General features: G+C 48.2%; 3 protein-coding genes across 3 annotated transcripts; all 3 read left to right on the top strand.

The window, feature by feature from the left end:
- Window positions 1-455: 455 nt before the first annotated feature.
- On the top strand, window positions 456-5,499 carry LOC137911509 (uncharacterized). The gene is made up of 3 exons (XM_068755888.1): window positions 456-714; window positions 3,970-4,323; window positions 5,164-5,499. The coding sequence occupies exons 1-3, from the start codon at window positions 474-476 to the stop codon at window positions 5,424-5,426; spliced, it is 858 nt and encodes a 285-aa protein (XP_068611989.1). The 5' UTR covers window positions 456-473; the 3' UTR covers window positions 5,427-5,499.
- A 2,565-nt stretch (window positions 5,500-8,064) lies between these two features.
- LOC137911512 (endothelial zinc finger protein induced by tumor necrosis factor alpha-like) lies at window positions 8,065-8,754 on the top strand. Its single transcript, XM_068755890.1, has 2 exons — window positions 8,065-8,310; window positions 8,479-8,754. The coding sequence occupies exons 1-2, from the start codon at window positions 8,065-8,067 to the stop codon at window positions 8,752-8,754; spliced, it is 522 nt and encodes a 173-aa protein (XP_068611991.1).
- Window positions 8,755-14,669: 5,915 nt separating this feature from the next.
- b3gat3 (beta-1,3-glucuronyltransferase 3 (glucuronosyltransferase I)) lies at window positions 14,670-20,004 on the top strand. The gene is made up of 7 exons (XM_068755710.1): window positions 14,670-14,763; window positions 15,448-15,616; window positions 15,714-15,897; window positions 16,693-16,854; window positions 16,942-17,028; window positions 18,071-18,274; window positions 19,846-20,004. Exons 1-7 carry the CDS (start codon window positions 14,670-14,672, stop codon window positions 19,942-19,944), a joined length of 999 nt encoding a protein of 332 aa, XP_068611811.1. The 3' UTR covers window positions 19,945-20,004.
- Window positions 20,005-20,681: the final 677 nt, after the last annotated feature.

The following is a 20,681-nucleotide window of genomic DNA, read 5'->3' as shown; positions in this document are numbered from 1 at the left end:
AGACAGTCGTGACTGCAAGCAGAGAGGCGTCGCTTCATCAGCGCCAAAATAGGTGGAAGCCGGTTTTACATTGATCTCTTATTGGCCAATACCGAGATGTATGTCAAAATGCCGAATATCGGCAGATATAACCAGTCAGACGTTTATCGGTCGATCCCTACTCATGTCGTCGTATGTCTACGTTTGTATTGTCACAGCATCGTCATCCTCCTTTTGTTGTCCCTCCAGATCGCCCACAGCCTCGTGTCTGTAAGACGGAGTCCAGCATGGACCAAGAGGACCCAGAGCTTCTACCCCTGAAAGAGCAACCGGAGGAACTCCACATCAGTCAGGAGGGAGAGCCGCTTGGACTGAAGCAGGAGAACGATGTCGTCATGTTGACTCCTACTCATGAGGAAGATGACCAGCGTGACGGTCAGGCTCTCTCCGTGAAAGCTGAAGATGGTGCAGCACCGACAGAGTCTGTTGTCAGCATGCCGGTTATAAGCTCTGTGGTAGGAGCAGCAGACACTGACCTGCTGATCTCTAACAGCTCTCACCTGTCTGTCAGCCATGAGGAGACAGGTGAGACAAGCAGAAACGATGTTAGGATTGAGCCCCAGTTCCAAACCCAGGGAACAAATAACACCAGTGAGAAGCCACATGCTGGCTCAGTATGTAACAAGAGTTACAAACCACGTGGGAACTTAAAAGTCCACATGGGAATCCACACAGGTGAGAAGCCTTACGTTTGTGAAATGTGTGGAAAAGCTTTTGCACGCAATCATTCTTTGAAAAAACACACGGGAATCCACACAGGAGAGAAACCTTAATTTGTAAAACAAGTGGAAAACTTTCCAGACTGAAAACTCATTTGAAAACACACACATGAGAATCCACAGCAGAGGTAACCCATACATTTCTAAAACATGTGGAAAAGCTGTTGAACAAAATAAATATTTTCCACAGGACGTCACAGCATACAGGGCTTTTGCGGACCCTGCGCCATTAGTACTGGCATTAGCTCGCTAGTTGTTGGCGGCTCGGGCAGCTGTGAACTGAGTATCGAGATAAAACAAAGTGAAAATGGTCGTCTCCGACTGGGTCAATGGATGTTCAAATCGTGCTGGAGGTGCAGTTAAATTTGGATTTTATCGTATAGCTGTCATTAGACTTCATAGCACGAGAAGACAAAGCTTTTGACAAAACAAAGGCGGATATTGTGGCTGGCTATGATCAACGGGAAAGATGTTCCCTCAAAACACCCAAGACAGATATAATTTACTCGGTACTATCTTGTGTAACTGTTTCAAAACGTTCTTTTTCGTAAGACAGACAATTGTTTACCGGCTTGACTGTAGCCTCGGACCCGAAGACTGAAGGAAGTGGTCGAAACTAGCCAAGCAGGTAAACAATCCTTCCGTCTGAATAAAAGATCGTTAAAAACAGTGAAATCCAAGAAGACAGAATTAACCTTTTCCAACGATTGTCTAGTATATAATCAGAATCAGAAGTAGTTTATTGCCATTGTCAATGAGGGTTCAATGACTAGGAATGTTTCTCTGTGAAGTCGTGCTACATGTAACAGTAATGACTAATTCAGAAAACATACAAGTACAGACACATGACAAAACGGCAGCATCGGGAGTGGATACACAGATGTATACTAGCAGCATAAAACTAGTGTAATCACGCGGTGCAAATGGAACAGTGCAAGTTGTTAGTTATGAGATGTTCGGGAGTCCGGGACGGAATTATTAAGTGTTCATGAGTCTTACAGCCGAGGGGAAGAAGCTGTTCTTGTGGTGGGAGGTTCTGCTCCGGGTGGTCCGTAGCCTCCTGCCTGAGGGGAGAGGGTCATAGAATCCATGTCCAGGGTGAGAAGGGTCGACTGTGATCCGACATGCACACCTCAGAGTCCTGGAGACATACAGGTCCTGGAGAGATGGCAGCTTGCAGCCGATCACCTTCTCCGCAGCACGTACAATGCGCTGCAGTCTGTGTCTGTCCCTGGTGGTGGCGCCAGCTTACCACACGGTGATGGAGGAGGTGAGGACGGACTCCACGATGGAGGTGTAGAACTGCGCCAACATCTGGGTCGGCAGCTTGAGTTTCCTCAGCTGCCGCAGGAAGAACATCCTCTGCTGAGCCTTCTTGATGACGGAGCTGATGGTCGGCTCCCCCTTGAGGTCCCGGGTGATGGTGGTGCCCAGGAAGCGGAAAGAGTCCATGATGGAGATGGGGGTGGGGGAGTCTGTGAGGGTGAGGGGGGACGGTGGGGCTGTGACTTTCCAGAAGTCCACGATCATCTCCACTGTTTTCTGGCTGTTCAGCTCCAGGTTGTTGCTGCTACACCAGGACACCAGCCGGTCCACCTCCCTCCTGTAGGCCGACTCATCACCGTCAGAGATGAGCCCGATGAGGGTGGTGTCGTCCGCAAACTTAATCTGTTTAACGGACTGATGGCTGGAGGTGCAGCAGTTGGTGTACAGGGAGAAGAGCCAGGGGGAAAGTACACAGCATTGGGGGGATCCAGTGCTGATAGTCCGAGTGTCCGAGACCGTAGTCCCCAGCTGCACATTCTGCCTCCGGTCCGTCAGGAAGTCGGTGATCCACCAGCAGAGGGAGTCGGGCACGTCGAGCTGGAGCAGTTCCGGGAGGATGGTGTTGAACGCAGAGCTGAAGTCCACAAACAGGATCCTGGCGTAGGTTCCTGGGGAGTCCAGATGCTGCAGGATGAAGTGGAGGGCCAGACTGACTGCGTCATCTACATACCTGTTGGCTCGGTAGACGAACTGTAACGGGTCCAGGAGGGGGGCAGTGAGGGTCTTGAGTTGGTTGAGAACCAGGTGCTCAACGGACTTCATGACTACAGATGTGAGCACCACCAGTCTGTAGTCACTAAGTCCTGTGATCCTTGGCTTCTTGGGGACAGGAACAATGGTGGAGGACTTGAAGCAGGCTGACACATGACAGGACTCCGGGGAGGTGTTAAAAATGTCTGAAGTCAGGAGTCAGCTCACTGGCACAATGTTTCAGAGTGGAGGGGGAAACATTGTCCGGCCCCGCAGCTTTGCAGGGGCCGGACGGGTTGATCCGGAGCGAGTCGTGATAACTATCTCAGTTTCTGTCCCTCTGAAAGGTGTATTTTTAGGGCCGTTTTGAAGGAGGCCAAAGAGGTGCATGTTTTGAGGGCAGGAGTCAAACAGTTCCACCCTTGGGGGGCAGTATTGTAAAAAGATGATTTACCCATGTCGGTCCTATAGGAGGGGGTAATCAGGTTGTTGTTTGAGCTCCCTCTAGTGTTGTGGCTGTGGGTGTCACTAAATCTGTGGAGGTGTTTATTCAGGTATGCAGGGATTGAGGGGACTGAGGGCAGAGCTGCATTGACTATTTTAAATGCCAATGCAGCGAACGTAATGCGTTCGTACACGAACTAGTTTGCTGATGTCTTCTTTCCTCTCTCCACGACGACTGCAATGGAAAATTTTTGTTCCCTTTAACTCAGGTTGGCTGAAAGTTGCACTGATGGGGGGGTGGGGTGTGATGTTCGGTCACGTGTATATGTTTTTTTTTCACACCGAGAGCGGGCTTGAAATTCCGCGTCACTACTCGCTACTCAGGTTCGTTTACAAGTAATTGCCACATAGTGTGCTTGACCTCCAGTTAGTCTGCAGTGCTGCTCTTTCATCCATTGCTGATCCTCATTCTACAATTAAATATATCTGCAGATCATCTTCAATGGTAAGTTTTACTTTCTGTGAGTTGACCATTAGTCACACTGTATCAGGGTGTCAGTTTTTGTGCCACTCGCACACACATCTGTAATTGATTTTATTAACCTTTTGTGCATGATATCACAATCTCAGAGCTAAATAGTTTGACCTGTCCTAGATCTTTGTTTATGATGCTACTTATGGACATACACTGGCAATAAGTGTGTAATCATTTTAGCTGTGCAATAACACTTTCCCTTTTTCCTTCCCTCAGAAAAAATGGTTAATGCATGTCCATTTTGCAAGAAAGTGTTGTGTGCGATGAGCCAGCACCTGATTGTGACGCACAACGTCCAGAACCCCCAGGAGAGAAGATTGCTGGTGCGGCTCTCCAGTCTCAGCGTCGACGTGCGGCGGGAGGCTTGTCCCATCGAGGGATGCGGGTTGGAGTCGGCACGGCTGGATAGACACCTGAAGAGTCACACTGAGCTCTCTGCCGACGAGCAGTCGATTCTCCTCCAGGGCATCAGAAGGGCGGTGATTTTAAGCAGGCTCAAATCTCTTCGTGCTTCATACCCAGCTATCCCCATGGAGTCGACATTTGACATGGAGGACGATGACGACAGAGGTAGAGTGTGATGGGATGTCTGCGCCAGGGTTATTATAGTTAACGAAAACTAACGAAAAAACGAAAACTAGAATTGAAAAAACATTTTCGTTAACTGAACTAAATAAAAACTAAAATTAAAAGAGAAAACTAAAACTAACTAAAACGGTATTGTCCGTTCACAAAACTAACTAAAACTAATAAAAATTAAAGACACTAATCCCTTCGTTTTCGTCTTTATCGATTTTGAAATTGATTTATTTTGCTCGAGGAGTTTTACGTGAGCCAGCGGCTCCGTCCGGCTGTTCCCGTCACTGCTCGTTGAGACTCGGGTTGGTGACGTCACTACCGACGGAAGCCGGCAGGAAACGCCGAGCGCTCCAGCCCCATGTGGGATGTGTTTATTACGACGGAGAGAAACAAGAAAGCTAACTGCGAGATTGTAGCACGTTAGCAGCTATGCTGCGGACTGTTATATATAAAATATTATATATTGTTATATATAAAATATAAATTATTTTATGTTATCTTTTGTTGAGTTGTATTATTTTATTATTTTTTAATCCTGCGTCTGACAAATAACACAAAGTATGAAAAACTAAAACTAATAAAAACTAAATTAAACGAATAAAAACAAAACTAAAACTAATAAAAACTAACAAATCCACTCTAAAAACTAACTAAAACTAACTGAATTAGAGAAAACAAATTCAAAACTAACTAAAACTAAACTATAATTAAAAATCCAAAACTATTATAACCCTGGTCTGCGCAATGTCTGCACAGATTCCTTTGTATATGTCTGACTGTTTGATTTGTTGTGTGCAAATGCATATTAAATAAATATGAATCACTTTGCAGATCGCCAACTCGAAGCTGCCTGCCAGCACAAGGAGAGGGGATGTCAGTCTTGCGTGAGGATGCGCGAAGAGGAAGTCCGAATTACCAACCGACTCCATGCTGCTCAACAGCAGGGCAGGAAGCAGCTGAAGCGCATCCAGCTGCAGGCCCGTGAGCTGAAAAGGATGCGCTTGGCGTTAGGCTTCCCACACACTCCTCTCATCGCAAACATGCGCCCCGTAGAGGAGGAGGAGGAGGAGGAGGAGGAAGCAGTTGAGGATTAGGAAGCGGATGAGGAATAAGAAGTCAATGAGGAGGAGGAAGATATTTAGACACGCAAACAAACAGTTGTTTTTCCGTAGCTGTTAATTATTTTTGTTTAATAAAAGTTTGTTCTTCAAAGTCAGTTTGTTTCTTTTATAGTTCAATGTTTATGTCTAATGACCTTTTCACCCCCTTAAAGAGCGGAACATTCCCCAACGCCTCTAACCTTGTGTGTTTTTACATGAGAGGAAAGCATGTCTAAAATGCGTGTACCTAGGGTAAACGCATTTATTTGGGCTTATCATGCAGTTGCAGACACAGTTAAAACATGTAAACATTTCAATGTAGAAATCATAGACAAATAAAGTCCAAGGATTTGCAATTTGAACTTTTAATACAAACATTCTTTATCACAGAAGGAGAAGTGAACCTCCATTTTGAATAGCAATGTTTTGTTTACATGCTCGTGCCATCTAAGAACACCATTACCCAGCACGCCACAGGGGTTGGGCGTCACTTCCGCGTCCATCCGTGTTGTTTCCGCATCCGGTCACGTCACTTCCGGCATCCAATTAAAATCGCGAAAATAGTAATAATACTAAATACATTTTAGAAGTCATGGTGGCTTTACATGTCGACGTAACATAAAAACAGCGTTGCTAAACGTTTTTTATATGACGTAAGTGCTTTCGGACGTATAGATGCCAGATTGATATTAATATTGATATTTATTATACTATTAATAGCCTATAACTAGACGGATGATTAACGTGGACATATTGACTGCTTTAGAAACACTATTATTTATTATATTATTATTATTATTACTATTTTCACGATTTCAATTGGATGCCGTTAGTGACATTTAGAATGGCCAAAAATCTAATCAATAATCAATTAGAATGTCATTAAATTGTCCAAAAATACCATCTTTTTGACGAAAATCGCCTAAACTGTTCAGAAATCCCATCTTTTTGACGGAAATTGCTAAAATTGTCTAAAAATCGTATTCGAGGTGTGGCATGAACAGAGACTAAATAGAGTGCGGGTTAATGGGAGATGAGTTGCAGGTGAAGACAGGAACACAGGTGACAGGAATGAAGTGATTGCGGGAGCAGAGGAGAGGAGACGACAGGGAGAGTTAATGGGAGAATGACACAGGCCCGCCTCGAGGCATGACGGGATCAGTTTGATCCAGATGTAAACGTTTGAAAAGCCGGCCCCAGGACCCGGAGGCATGCAGGTTCGATCCCTTCTCACCCTGGACACGGACTGTTTGACCCTCTCCTCTCTGGCAGGAGGCTACTTTGTGAATCCTTTCAATGTCAATGGCGAATAAATCAATTCTGATTCTGAAGTATGCTAAACAGAGTAGCACTAGGTTCTGTCGAAGGTTCCTGCCCGTTAAAGGGAAGTTTTTCCTTGCCTCCGTTGCTCTTGTGGGTCAAGTTGGGTTCTGTGTTTCCCTGCAGGTCTTTCCCTGCTAATCCTGTAAAGTGCCTTGAGATGACTTTATGTTGTGATCTGGCGCTATATAAATAAAACTGAATTGAATTGAATTAAAAACCAGGAAACGGTGGTCTTCCTGAGTTGCTTTTGTGCTCTGTGTTTCTTCCCGTAACCCCAGCCTGCCCACCCAGTTTCAGGTTATCTTTGTGTTCTCTAGTTGTGTGATTTTGGTTTTTGATTTTTGTAACTCCAGCCTGCCGACCTTGGTCCCTTTTTTGTTTTATTACTGACCACCAGCCTGTCCCTTTTCATTTTTTGGGGCAGAGTGTTTTTTGTTATTTCCGTATTAAATGAACTGCAGACTGATTCTCTTTCCTCCGTCTCTGCATTTTGCATTTCACACCTTTTGAGTTTCAGTATGTCACTGGCACTTTGGGCTTAAGTATATTGTTAATTGGCACGTGTCATGAAAAAGGTTGCTGACCCCTGTGCTATTGTGTAGACAGTGTATCCCAATATCTGCAATGAATTTTGGTCCTGTGCAAAAATACTAGTGATAAGAATTAGGGATTATCTGATCGGAAATCAAGCCCGATCACGAGCTTGCGGACTCTATCGGTGAAAACGGTTATGTCTACGTTTGTATTGTCACAGCATCGTCATCCTCCTTTTGTTGTCCCTCCAGATCAGATGCCTTGTGTCTGTAAGATGGAGTACAGCATGGACCAAGAGGACCCAGAGCTTCTCCACCTCAGTCAGGAGGGAGAGCCGCTTGGACTGAAGCAGGAGACCGATGTCGTCATGTTGACTCCTACTCATGAGGAAAATGACCAGCGTGACGGTCAGGCTCTCTACGTGAAAGCTGAAGATGGTGCAGCACCGACAGAGTCTGTTGTCAGCATGCCGGTTATAAGCTCTGTGGTAGGAGCAGCAGACGTTGACCTGCTGATCTCTAACAGCTCTCACCTGTCTGTCAGCCATGAGGAGACAGGTGAGACAAGCAGAAACGATGTTAGGATTGAGCCCCAGTTCCAAACCCAGAGAACAAATAACACCAGTGAGAAGCCACATGCTTGCACAGTATGTAACAAGCGTTACACAACATGTGGGAGCTTGAAAGTCCACATGAGAGTCCACACAGAAGGGAAGCCTGACGTTTGTGAAATGTGTGGAAAAGCTTTTACAGGAATTTTTAATTTGAAAACACACATGAGAATCCACACAGGAAAGAAGCCTTACGTTTGTGAAATGTGTGGAACAGCTTTTGTGGAAAAATCTAATTTGAAAACACACATGAGGATCCACACAGGAGAGAAGCCTTACGTTTGTAAAACATGTGGAAAAGCTTTTGCAGAAAATGGCAATTTGAAATCACACATGAGAATCCACACAGGAGAGAAACCTTACATTTGTGAAACATGTGGAAAAGCTTTTATTAAAAAAATCCACCTGACAGTTCACACAAGAATCCACACAGGAGAGAAGCCTTACGTTTGCAAAACATGCGGAAGAGCTTTTCCAGTAAAGGACTCTTTGGAAATACACATAAGAAGCCACACAGGAGAGAAACCTAACGTTTGTGCAACATGCGGAAAAGCTTATGCAGAAAGTTCCCAATTGAAGTTTCACGTGAGAAGCCACACAGGAGAGAAACCTTACATTTGTGGAACATGTGGAAAAGCTTTTAATAAAGGAATCCACTTGACAGCTCACAGAAGAATCCACACAGGAGAGAAACCTTACATTTGTAAAACATGCGGAAGAGCTTTTACTGAAAATGGCTCTTTGAGAAAACACATGAAAATCCACACAGGAGAGAAACCTTACGTTTGTAAAACATGTGGAAAAGCTTATATACGAAAGGACTCTTTGAGAAAACACAAGCGAATCCACACATGAGAGAAACCTTACATTTGTAAAACATGTGGAAAAGCTTTTGTGGAAAATTCCAATTTGAGAAAACACATGAGAATCCACACAGGAGAGAAACCGTAAATTTGTGAAACATGTGGAAAAGCTGTTCAACAAAATATCCAGCTGGCATTTCACACGAGAATCCACAGGGCTGGAAGTCAACCCAACCCTCGGCATCCAACTTTGCCATGCTGTTGAGGACGACCAACACACCCACGCCCACACACACGACACTCAACAGCACACACACACACACCCCGACACTAAACAACACACACATACAGACACACACAAACACGAGTTGACGAGACCATTCCGAAAATGTATTTTGTGTAAAAATCGCATACTCAGAAAAAAAGTTATATTGTTTTTGCAAAAATTCTTTATTCTTCTTTGTTATTAGGCCCGAGCGCCTATCCTAGGCGTAAGGGTCTATTGCTTTTGCAACGCAGAAGACAACAAGTTGACAAGCGCAGCTCGTCAACCCTCGACAAAGTTGACAAGCGCAGCTCGTCAACCCTCAGCATCCAACTTTGCCATGCTGTTGAGGACGACCAACACCCCCACGCACATACACACACCGACACTCAACAGCACACACACACACCCCGACACTAAACAACACACACGCACACACACAGAGGTCCACAAACACAGTTGACGAGCGCAGCGATGGTATTCTTTGTTCTGCTGTTTAAACGGCAATTTGACCCCCTGAACATGCTCGAAAACTCACCAAACTTTGAACCAAGCTCAGAACCAAGCTATGTGTTTCAAAATTGGGCATGAAAAAGTGGCACGCCAGCGCCACCTACAAAAATCACAATGCATTGTGCCTATGGGGGGTCCGACGCCAACTTTGTCGGACAGCCACGAAATTCGGTACACACATGCGTCAAGTCAGGGCAAAAAAAAGAAAAAATGGCCACGCCCCCAGACACACAGGAAGGCGGCCATATTGGATTGAAACTTAAAAACTCCTGATGGCAGATGGCCATATAATCCAAATAAAGATTTGACTAAACTGTGAGCTACTAATGCAGCTCAAATCTAAGCACTCAGGACAAAAGCGGCGTGCGTCGGCGGGTCAGCTCAACGGCCTGTCGGCCGGCGAGGGCCTACAATGCCGCTTGCGGCTTTAATTTGTATTATTATTTCATGGTGAGGCGGGGGGGGCTGTACTTGTACTGTAATACATACTATTGTTTGATTTTACTTGTACTGTAATACATACTATTGTTTCCTGTACTTGTACTGTAATACATGCTACTGTTTGACTGTCCTTGTACTGCTCTAACATTCTATCTAATAAATATATTCATCATCATCAGGTGAGACCTTTGAACTTTCCCGCCTAGTTTTCAGGCTCAGATACATTTAATCCATTTCTTTTGTTTCCTGCTTCATATTTGCTTCTCCAGTTGGACTCCTGAACTCAGTAACGCCTTTTAAAACGAGTGGAAAACGACAAGCTGACAGTTTCAGCTGAAGCCTTGGCTTCATTGCCTTGAGAATCCTACTTGGTGGGTTTTCCCTTCTTTTATTTACAGCGTGTTGTCCCGATGCTTTTATTTCCTGACTTCGCTGAGTGGCGTGACGTCACATGGCTGCTCGTTGGCGCATGCGTAAAGATCAGTTTGCTTCTTGGTAGAGTTGAAGAGAGAACACGCGATAGCATCTGCCCTTCATTAATAGAGACAGGTAGGCTACACACCTCACATGGTGGGAGAATTATAGTTTAGCTTGTCGATGCTACATTTAACTTTAGGAAGCCGGAGGAGGAACAGATCAGCTCGTTCATTTAGTCCACAGGAGGCGGAACAAGGTTACAAATCGCTCGGCGTGGACGAAGGCGGGTACAACGAGGAAGGGATGAGACAGTTCGAGGCACATCTGGATGTTTTGCCTTTGGAGAGCTCAACGTACTGACGTACCCCGGTGAGCGTGAGGCGTCACTTCTGGTTTCCTTGTTTCACGCTTTGGTTTCGGGCTGTTTGCCACTGAAAATCATTCACGCTGTTATAATAAGAATAATAATACATTTTATTTATATAGCGCTTTTCTGGAAACTCAAAGTTGCTTTACAGTGTACACAATATAAAAACAACATGGTAACGTGTTCCAGAGTGTGGGGGCAGCGACGGAGAAGGCTCTGTCTCCCCAGGTTCGGAGCTTGGTCCTTCAGGGGAGGGACAGGAGGTTGGGGTCGGAGGAGCGGAGGGAACAAGATGGGGTGTGATGGTGGAGCAGATCTGTGAGGTGGGGGGGGGGGGGCAGGTTATGGAGAGCTTTGAAAGTGATGAGGAGGACTTTGAACTGTATTCGTTGGGGGACCGGGAGCCAGTAAAGGTTTTTAAGGACCGGGCTGATGTGTTCACGGGAGCGGGTGTGGGTGAGGAGGCGAGCAGCGGAGTTTTGAATGTATTGCAGTTTATGTAGGGTTTTTGATGGTGTACCATAGAGTACTATTGCAGTAGTCGATTCTGGAAGTGACGAAGGCATGGATCAGGGTTTCAGCGGCGGAGAAGGAGAGTGACGGACGGAGGCGAGCTCTGTTCTTGAGATGAAAGAATGCAGTCCGGGTTATTTGTTTAACATGATGATGAAATGACAGTCGAATCGAGGAGGACGCCGAGGCTGCGGATGAGTGGGGAAGGAGTGAGGGGGGTGTTGTCCATATTGAGGCCAAACTGTTGGGTGGATTTTGTGATATTCTTGGAACAATGAGGATTATGTCTGTTTTGTCGCTGTTCAGTTTGAGAAAATTGTGTTTCATCCAAGTTTTGATGTCAGTTAAGCAGCTGGTGAGTGTGGAGTGGACCTCGGAGTCAGCATAACAGTGGAAACGGAGGGAATGACGACGGATGATGTTGCCAAGCGGGAGGATGTAGAGCAGGGGTCACCAACGCAGTGCCCGTGGGAGCCAAGGCGCCCGCAAGGACCCTGTGAGTCGCCCGTGAGCCCTTCTAAAAATAGCTGGCCAATGAGCTGCATCTAACGTTTTTGTTTCTATCCATCAATCCATTTTCTTGTCGATGAGACGATTGTCTAGTGGAGTACGGGTGAGAGGCGGGATCACGTGAGTTACTGGAGCCAATCCCAGTGGAGTACGGGTGAGAGGCGGTTCCACCCTGAAGCGTTGTCAGAGCATCGCGGCGCAACACGCAGACAGAGAACCAGTTATGCACACGCTACGGATAATTTTTCTTTTGCATTGTTGTTAAATTAAAATTAATATTGAAAAACGGTTCTAAAATGTTTTGTATGAGCTCAGCGGCCGCTGACGACGACCCCCGCTGACACCTTGTAATAGGGGGGCTACAGAGGAGGTTGATATGAATGACCTGTTGTCGGTTTGTGAGGTAGGACTGAAGCCCGGACGGAGCGGCGCCGGTGATGTTGAGGGTCGTCTTGAGGCGGGACAGGAGGAAGGAACGGCTGAGGGTGTCAAATGCTGCGGTGAGGTCCAGAAGGACGAGGACGCTGAGGGTGGCCGGAATCAGAGGAGATCGATGGTGACTTTGAGTAAAGCTGTTTCAGTGTTTAGGACAGAAGCTGGACTGGAATGGTTCCAGCAGACTGTTGGCGTTGAGGTGGGTTTGAAGTTGTGCAGCAATGACACGCTCTAGAATTTTAGACAGAAAGGGGAGGTTGGATATGGGCCGGAAATTTGAGAGGTTGTCAGGGTCAAGACCAGGTTTTTTGAGTATTGGGGTAATAGCTGCCAGCTTGAGAGACTGTGGGACAGAGCCAGAAGTGAGTGAGGAGGTTATGATTAGTGATCAGAGGAGAGATTATGGGGAGACGAGTTCTGACTGTAAAAACATGCTTTTGTGCTGCAGCACACGTCATTAGGCAAAACGTAAAGGTTTTAACGTAAATCCAAAATAATTTGTTTCTAAAAGGTGTAAATGGGTCGAGTTTGGGAGGACTGCTGTTGTTCTCGTACACTAAATGCAGCGGAAAGGAATTCTGCACAGATAGAGCAAGAATGTCTTGCTGGTGTGGGCGCTTCAGGAAAGCTACAAACTGCCCACTGACCACAAACCACTGGTTACACTCATCAACCAAGACCAAGGGATCCGGATCAGACCCCCCCCCCCCCCCCCCCCCCGGGGTGCCAGAGACTGGTTACACTCATCAACCAAGACCAAGAGATCCGGATCAGACCCCCCCGGGGTGCCAGAGACTGGTTACACTCAAAGGGATCCGGATCAGACCCCCCCCCCCCCCCCGGGGTGCCAGAGACTGGTTACACTCGTCAACCCAGAGATCCGGATCAGACCCCCCCGGGGTGCCAGAGACTGGTTACACTCATCAACCCAGAGATCCGGATCAGACCCCCCCCCCCAGGGTGCCAGAGACTGGTTACACTCATCAACCCAGAGATCCGGATCAGACCCCCCCCCCCCGGGGTGCCAGAGACTGGTTACACTCATCAACCCAGAGATCCGGATCAGACCCCCCCGGGGTGCCAGAGACTCCTTGCTTGTCTCATGAAGTTCATCACAGTGGCTGAATCCATCCCTGTAAGAACCTGGCAGCGCCTGACGTGCTCTCCAGACATCCGGCGTCCAAGGAGGACGCCGCTGGACTGGGTGAGGATGTCCAGGCCTTTGTGGGGGGGGGTGGTCAGGCCAGCCTTCAAATAGTTCAGGCAAATAGTTCCGAAATAATCAGCGTTCGGCAGAGAGATCTGCGCTCCTTCTGGGAAAAACAGGCGGTCAATAAAGCCAAATGTATCATCTCCCAACATGACCACATCCTGAGCTCCAAGTTTGCTTTACTGCCCTCAGGCCGCCGCTTTATCGCCCCCTGTAGGAGAACAAATCGTTACTCCAAGTCGTTCATTCCTTCTGCCATTAGGCTGTTAAACTCTTCTAAAGACGCATTATAATCATTACTGAGCATTTGTCCATATACCGAGTGTCTCTTTTTTAATATGTTTTTATTTTTTTTATGTTTGTGAATGTTTGTATTGACTGCTTGAACTGAATTGGCCCTTGGGATAAATGCAGTTGTCTGAACTGAACTGAACGAGGGAGCCTGAGTGAGCAAAGCAGTCTGTTCAAAAGAGCAGCAAATTGTGATTCCAGAGAGAAAGGCCAGGCTGATGTGGCTCAGAGATGAAACCCGGAAAGCGTCACGTGGAACCTTGTGACTGTGCATGTTTCTCCGGGGACCTCTTATTGTACGGTACAGAAACCGGAAGTTGTTGGTGCATTGCTATTTAAATCGTATCAATGAGTTGCCTCCGGTGATTTTTGGCCTCGACTGTTCAAGATGACGTGAACATTCAGCGAGAACATTCTTCTGTTGACGTCATCCGCGTTTGTCAGCCTCAGGTAAGGGCGCGGGAATGACCGCAGGGTTAGCATAAGTTAGCCAACAGATCGGAATGAAGGCAGGGTTAGCATAGGTTAGCCAACAGATCGGAATGAAGGCAGGGTTAGCATAGGTTAGCCAACAGATCGGAATGATCGCAGGGTTAGCATAGGTTAGCCAACAGATCGGAATGAAGGCAGGGTTAGCATAGGTTAGCCAACAGATCGGAATAAAGGCAGGGTTAGCATAGGTTAGCCAACAGATCGGAATGAATGCAGGGTTAGCATAGGTTAGCCAACAGATCGGAATGATCGCAGGGTTAGCATAGGTTAGCCAACAGATCGGAATGAAGGCAGGGTTAGCATAGTTAGCATAGCATATCCAGGCTAGCAGCGCTTCGTCCTGACGTACAGAGCCCCACGTTCTTCGGTCATAAGGTTATAATTCCTTATTGAATCGCTACTTTTAAGCTATGAACAAAGCTTTCTGTGCTAGCTGCATCATCGTAACACTTTGGTCCTCGGCCACGCGCCCGAAACGCGCACCCACGAGCATCCTCTCATCTTTAGGGCGCCATGGCGACGAGGATGAAGCTGAAGCTGAAGACCGTGTTTGTCCTCTACTTCATGGTCTCCCTCCTGGGCCTCATCTACGCTCTGATGCAGCTTGGTAAGCGGTCGCTAGGCAACCTGCAGCCACGGTCCCGCGTTGAGTCTCTCAGGTTCCCTGAGAACCCGAGCCAGCGTGGAACCGGACTGTTTTAGTCCGGTTCCACGCTGGCTAACTGCACGTTTTAGATGTTAAACGGGGAGACAAATCCTGTTAGTCGTGTCTCAGCGTGTACTGGTGACATCATCACACCCCGGTGACGTCATCACACCCCGGTGACGTCATCAGGAGGGGAACCGTTTGTTCTTGAGAAGTCGTTTGCGTGTATAAAAGCTACTTTCATGCTATTCATCCTGAAACGTTGTCCTCTGGTGGGTCCGGATGGAAACCCACCGACGCTTATAGGCACGTGTGGAGATCCGTCCCGGACCGGTGACCCGCCCCAACAGAACTAAAACCCCGAGGAGTCGGATGTCCCGGTGGGTTCGGTCCTTTGGGTCCGGACCCGCTACCTGAAGCGTGTTCCATCAAACTGGAACACGTCCAGTTGATTCTTTCTTTTGAAATCCCGTTGCCGCCCACGACGGTCCTGATTGGCTGCTCTCGGGGTCGACCTAGCGCCTCCCGTTAAAGTGTGTCCCTGGGCGGTCCCCGCGTGGAACCCGCTTCCCATCTAGAACCGCCCAGGACCCGGTGGAGACCATGTGCTTCCAGTTTGAACAGGCAGGGAACCCGTTTTCTCAGGTCAGCGGTGCGACTGCACGGATCACGACCTGCCCAGAGACCGGGCCCTGTCTCGACTGCGCGGAGAGCTGCACCACCTTCAGGACCAGATGAGAAGGTCCGAGGAGACCAAGCGACCCCAGAAACCGTCTCCACCCACCATCTTCGTCATCACGCCGACGTACACAAGGTCCCTCCTTTCCTCTTGCCTTCCCGCTACCCCCACTGTTACTGCCCCCCCCCCCCCCCCCCCCCCAACACATCGCCGTGGGCCTGTGTCTCTCCAGGCTGGTGCAGAAGGCGGAGCTGACTCGCTTGGCTCAGACCTTCCTCCACGTTGCTCAGCTCCACTGGATCGTGGTCGAGGACTCGCCACACAAGACGCCGCTGGTGACGAACTTCCTGTTGAAGAGCGGTCTGACCTTCACACACCTCCACATGCTCACCCCCAAAGACAGCAAGCTGCAGGAGGTGAGCGCAGAGCGCAGAGCGCAGACCAAACTAATCGAATCGCGTTTCCTGTTTCGGTCTTGTTGGATAGAAGTCGACTACATTTTACGATCTCGGTGTTTGTAGCGGAACGATACGCTAAAATGTCATTTTCAGTTCGCTTCATTTTCAGTTTGCTTCATTTTCAGTTTGCTTCATTTTCAGTTTGCTTCATTTTCAGTACAAAAAAAGCAGAAAAGAATTACATTATTTGTAATAAAAAAATGCAAACGATAGAATTTGTATAAATAAAAGTTACCCATTTGGGTGATATTTCAAGTTTTTTTATCATTGTACTGTAACAATTTAAAAATCTTCATAGAATTATTAATAAGTTAAAACTGTAAATATTCAGCAACAGCCTGAATGACTAATGTTACTATTACTACTACTACAGTAATAGTAGTAGTAATAGTACTATTACTAAATATTCAAGCTTAACATTTTTGGCTAGAAAGATTAACTTCTCCACATTTCCTGCAGAAAGCACAGATCTGGTTGCCATGACAACGTCTTCAGCAGAGGAGAACCCGCTCACTAGCAACAGAGCTAATGCTTTGCTAGCTTTGCTATGTGCCTGCGAGCTTCCAGCGTCCGTGCGGAAACTCGCCCAGGACTTTAGTTCCGCTTTGATCGCGCTCGTAATGAACTAAATGAGCAAACGTGCATAGAACCGAACCGAGCCGAACCGGTTCAGAGCGTCCCGCTACGCTCCTAGTTCATTCCCGACGAGGAATAGTTTCCTATTCCCAGTGGAACTGCTTGCTCTTCTCTCAGGGCGACCCCCGCTGGCTGAAGCCTCGTGGAGTGGAGCAGCGAAACGAGGGCCTGCGGTGGCTGCGGGAGGCCAGGAGGGCGGCGCCGGCGGGAGACCAGCAGCAGGGAGTCGTTTACTTTGCTGACGACGACAACACCTACAGCTTGGAATTATTCGACGAGGTCGGTGCGATCCACGGGGGGGGGGGGGGGGGGGTTAAATGTGCAGATGGTTGCTCGGCAACAATAACTCGTCTGGTCTCACCTCAGATGAGAAGTACGCAGCGGGTAGCGGTGTGGCCGGTGGGGATCGTGGGAGGAATGAAGTACGAGCGTCCTGTGGTTGAAGCAGGGAAGGTAAATATTCTAAGGAGCGCGTCGGGTCGTGACCTTGGACAGCAGGATCTTGAAGGTCAAGCATAAACCTGCACTAACTTCCACTCGGCTGTTTCTTTATCTTTAAATACTTTCGGAGTAATTCAGTGAAGTATCCGGTTATGTTCTTTATATCTGAAGCACTTCAGTCAAGTATCCGGTTATGTTCTTTATATCTGAAGCACTTCAGTCAAGTATCCGGTTATGTTCTTTATATCTGAAGCACTTCAGTCAAGTATCCGGTTATGTTCTTTATATCTGAAGCACTTCAGTGAAGTATCCGGTTATGTTCTTTATATCTGAAGCACTTTAGTGAAGTATCCGGTTCTGTTCTTTATATCTGAAGCACTTCAGTGAAGTATCCGGTTCTGTTCTTTACATCTGAAGCACTTCAGTCAAGTATCCGGTTATGTTCTTTATATCTGAAGCACTTCAGTCAAGTATCCGGTTATGTTCTTTATATCTGAAGCACTTCAGTGAAGTATCCGGTTCTGTTCTTTATATCTGAAGCACTTCAGTGAGGTATCCGGTTATGTTCTTTATATCTGAAGCACTTCAGTGAAGTATCCGGTTATGTTCTTTATATCTGAAGCACTTTAGTGAAGTATCCGGTTATGTTCTTTATATCTGAAGCACTTCAGTCAAGTATCCGGTTCTGTTCTTTATATCTGAAGCACTTCAGTGAAGTATCCGGTTATGTTCTTTATATCTGAAGCACTTCAGTGAAGTATCCGGTTATGTTCTTTATATCTGAAGCACTTCAGTGAAGTATCCGGTTCTGTTCTTTACATCTGAAGCACTTCAGTGAAGTATCCGGTTCTGTTCTTTACATCTGAAGCACTTCAGTGAAGTATCCGGTTATGTTCTTTATATCTGAAGCACTTCAGTGAAGTATCCGGTTATGTTCTTTATATCTGAAGCACTTCAGTGAAGTATCCGGTCCTGTTCTTTACATCTGAAGCACTTCAGTGAAGTATCCGGTTCTGTTCTTTACATCTGAAGCCCTTTTATTTCGCCTTTGAAGGTGGTTCGCTTCCACACCGGCTGGCGTCCCAGTCGTCCCTTCCCGATGGACATGGCCGGCTTCGCCGTTTCGCTCCGGCTCCTCCTCGCCAACCCGGAGGCGTGTTTCGACGGCGAGGCGCCGACGGGCTTCCTGGAGAGCAGCTTGCTGCAGGGATTGGTCACGTTGAACGAGCTCGAGCCCAAAGCCGACGGCTGCTCCAAAGTAGGACTCCGTGTCTGCCGGGGGGGTCGAACCCGCAGCGTGGCGTGGGCCGGGGGCCGGGGGGGTCGAACCCACAGCATAGACCGGGGGAGTCAAACCCACAGCGTGGGCCGGGGGGGTCGAACCCGCAGCGTGGGCCGGGGGGTCGAACCCGCAGCGTGGCGTGGGCCGGGGGGGTTGAACCCGCAGCGTGGGCCGGGGGGGTCGAACCCGCGGCGTCTCGGCCCTCCAGGTTTGACCCCCCCTGGCGTAGACTCTGAGTGCTGCTAAAGCCTCGCCGTGCTAGCCAGTAGCTTCTGCTATTTAAAGGGCGGCGCATCGGTCAGATGGAATTCATGCGTGAAGTGCTGCGCTAACCGTTAGCGCTGCGCTAACGGTTAGAATATCAAACTAGGATGTAGTATAAATACATTTATTGTGTTGCTTAACGTAAATACTTCATGCTGTGAATGCTTTTTAGGAACTGAAGAACGTTTCAAAGTGTCTGTTAAAGGTTCAACACGAACCTGTGTGTGTGTGTGTGTGTGTGTGTGTGTGTGTGTGTGTGTGTGTGTAGGTGTGTGTGTGTGTGGGGGGGTGTGTGTGGGGGGGTGTGTGGGTGTGTTTGTGTGTGTGTGTGTGTGTGTGTGTGTGTGTGTGTGTGTGTGTGTGTGTGTGTGTGTGTGGGGGTGTGGGGGTGTGTGTGTGTGTGGGTGTGGGTGGGTGTGGGTGGGTGTGGGTGGGTGTGGGGGTGGGTGTGTGTAGGTGTGGGTGGGTGGGTGTAGGTGTGGGTGTGGGTGGGTGGGTGTAGGTGTGGGTGTGGGTGTGGGTGTGTGTGGGTGTGTGTAGGTGTGGGTGTGGGTGTGGGTGTGTGTAGGTGTGGGTGTGGGTGGGTGTGTGTGTGGGTGGGTGTGTGTAGGTGTGGGTGTGGGTGGGTGTGGGTGGGTGTGTGTGTGGGTGTGGGTGGGTGTGGGTGTGTGTGTGTGTGTTGAGCTGCTTATTCTACATTCAGGGCTGTCTCAGTGTAATTTCGTTGTACATTGTGCAATGACAATAAAGTTTATTCTATTCTGTTTACGTAGCGTTGTCGAGGGGGAGGGGCTATTCCTCTAAAGGGAGTCCTCCTGGCTTTTAGTCCTCTTTAGCTCAGTTTTCTCCAGTAACGTCTAAATCATTGATTTCTCCGTCCCGTCCTGCAGACACGGACGCCGTTTATATATCTGGAGGTTATTTCCTCCTTCAGAGTTTCTCTCTTCCTTCCTCTTTCCTCTTCCTTCTTCAGAGTTTCTCTCTTCCTTCCTCTTTCCTCTTCCTTTTTCAGAGTTTCTCTCTTCCTTCCTCTTTCCTCTTCCTTCTTCAGAGTTTCTCTCTTCCTTCCTCTTTCCTCTTCCTCCTTCAGAGTTTCTCTCTTACTTCCTCTTTCCTCTTCCAGGAGTTTCCCTGCTGCCTTTCTTTGGATCTACGACGAAGAGCTAACGAGAACAAAGCGGGTCGACTTGAGCTCACCCTGCTCGCTTAGACTCCGCCTTCTTCCGCGTGGCTCCGCCTCTCCTCGGCTCCGCTGTGCTGATTCGTTGCCCGTGTCTTCCCAGGTGCTGGTGTGGCACACGCGGACGGAGAAGCCGAAGATGAAGAGGGAGGAGTCTCTGAAGGGCCACGGGCTGGCTTCAGACCCGGCAGTGGAGGTCTGAGGGGCCTCCGCCAGGCTGCACGTGCACGTCTGTGTCGGAAGGGCCACGTGCACGTCTGTGTTGGAAGTGCTGCACAGCGCAACGGATTCGGTTTTCGGTGATCCTGAAGTTTCACCCTTTGAACTCTGCGGTGACGGTAGTAGGAGAACTTTATTCCTGTTCCTGTTCCTGTTCCTGTTCCTGTTCCTGAGTCCCCACGCAGCCACAGAGGAGAATCTCTACGCCCCTTTTCAAAGCGATTGCACTTCCTTGCTGGTACTCGTAGATAAACGTAGACGTAGTACTTCTGCCTCTGGAAGGCTTCGTGTCCCGTCACTTACGGACACCGCGGTCACGTCGATGGATCGTTTCATGCTTTGTCTCCGTCGTCGTCATTCAGCGCTCGGACGGCTAGCGTTAGCGTCCGGAAGCTGCTCGTGTTTCTGAACGTTCGTAGGTCGAGGGGAACCGAAGGTCGGAGCATCCTCGTCTCGCACGCAGCGCTCGGACGGCTAGCGTTAGCGTCCGGAAGCTGCTCGTGTCTCTGAACGTTCGTAGGTCGAGGGGAACCGAAGGTCGGAGCACGACCGATGAGCGTGCAGGAAGCGCCGCGGATGAGGCGGAAACGGCCGATAATGGATCAATGAATTATTTAGCTGAGGCAAGGGAGATGTGGTACTGCATGTACCGCTGCTACTGCAAACAAGTATTTATTGAATACAGCAGACCCAGTCGCTGTATTCCTGCTAATGTTCAGT

Source organism: Brachionichthys hirsutus, chromosome 23, assembly GCF_040956055.1.
Source record: "Brachionichthys hirsutus isolate HB-005 chromosome 23, CSIRO-AGI_Bhir_v1, whole genome shotgun sequence".
NCBI classification, from domain to species: Eukaryota; Metazoa; Chordata; class Actinopteri; order Lophiiformes; family Brachionichthyidae; genus Brachionichthys; species Brachionichthys hirsutus.
Note: the sequence above shows the minus strand (reverse complement) of the source record. Positions and strands in the feature narration are given on the sequence as shown.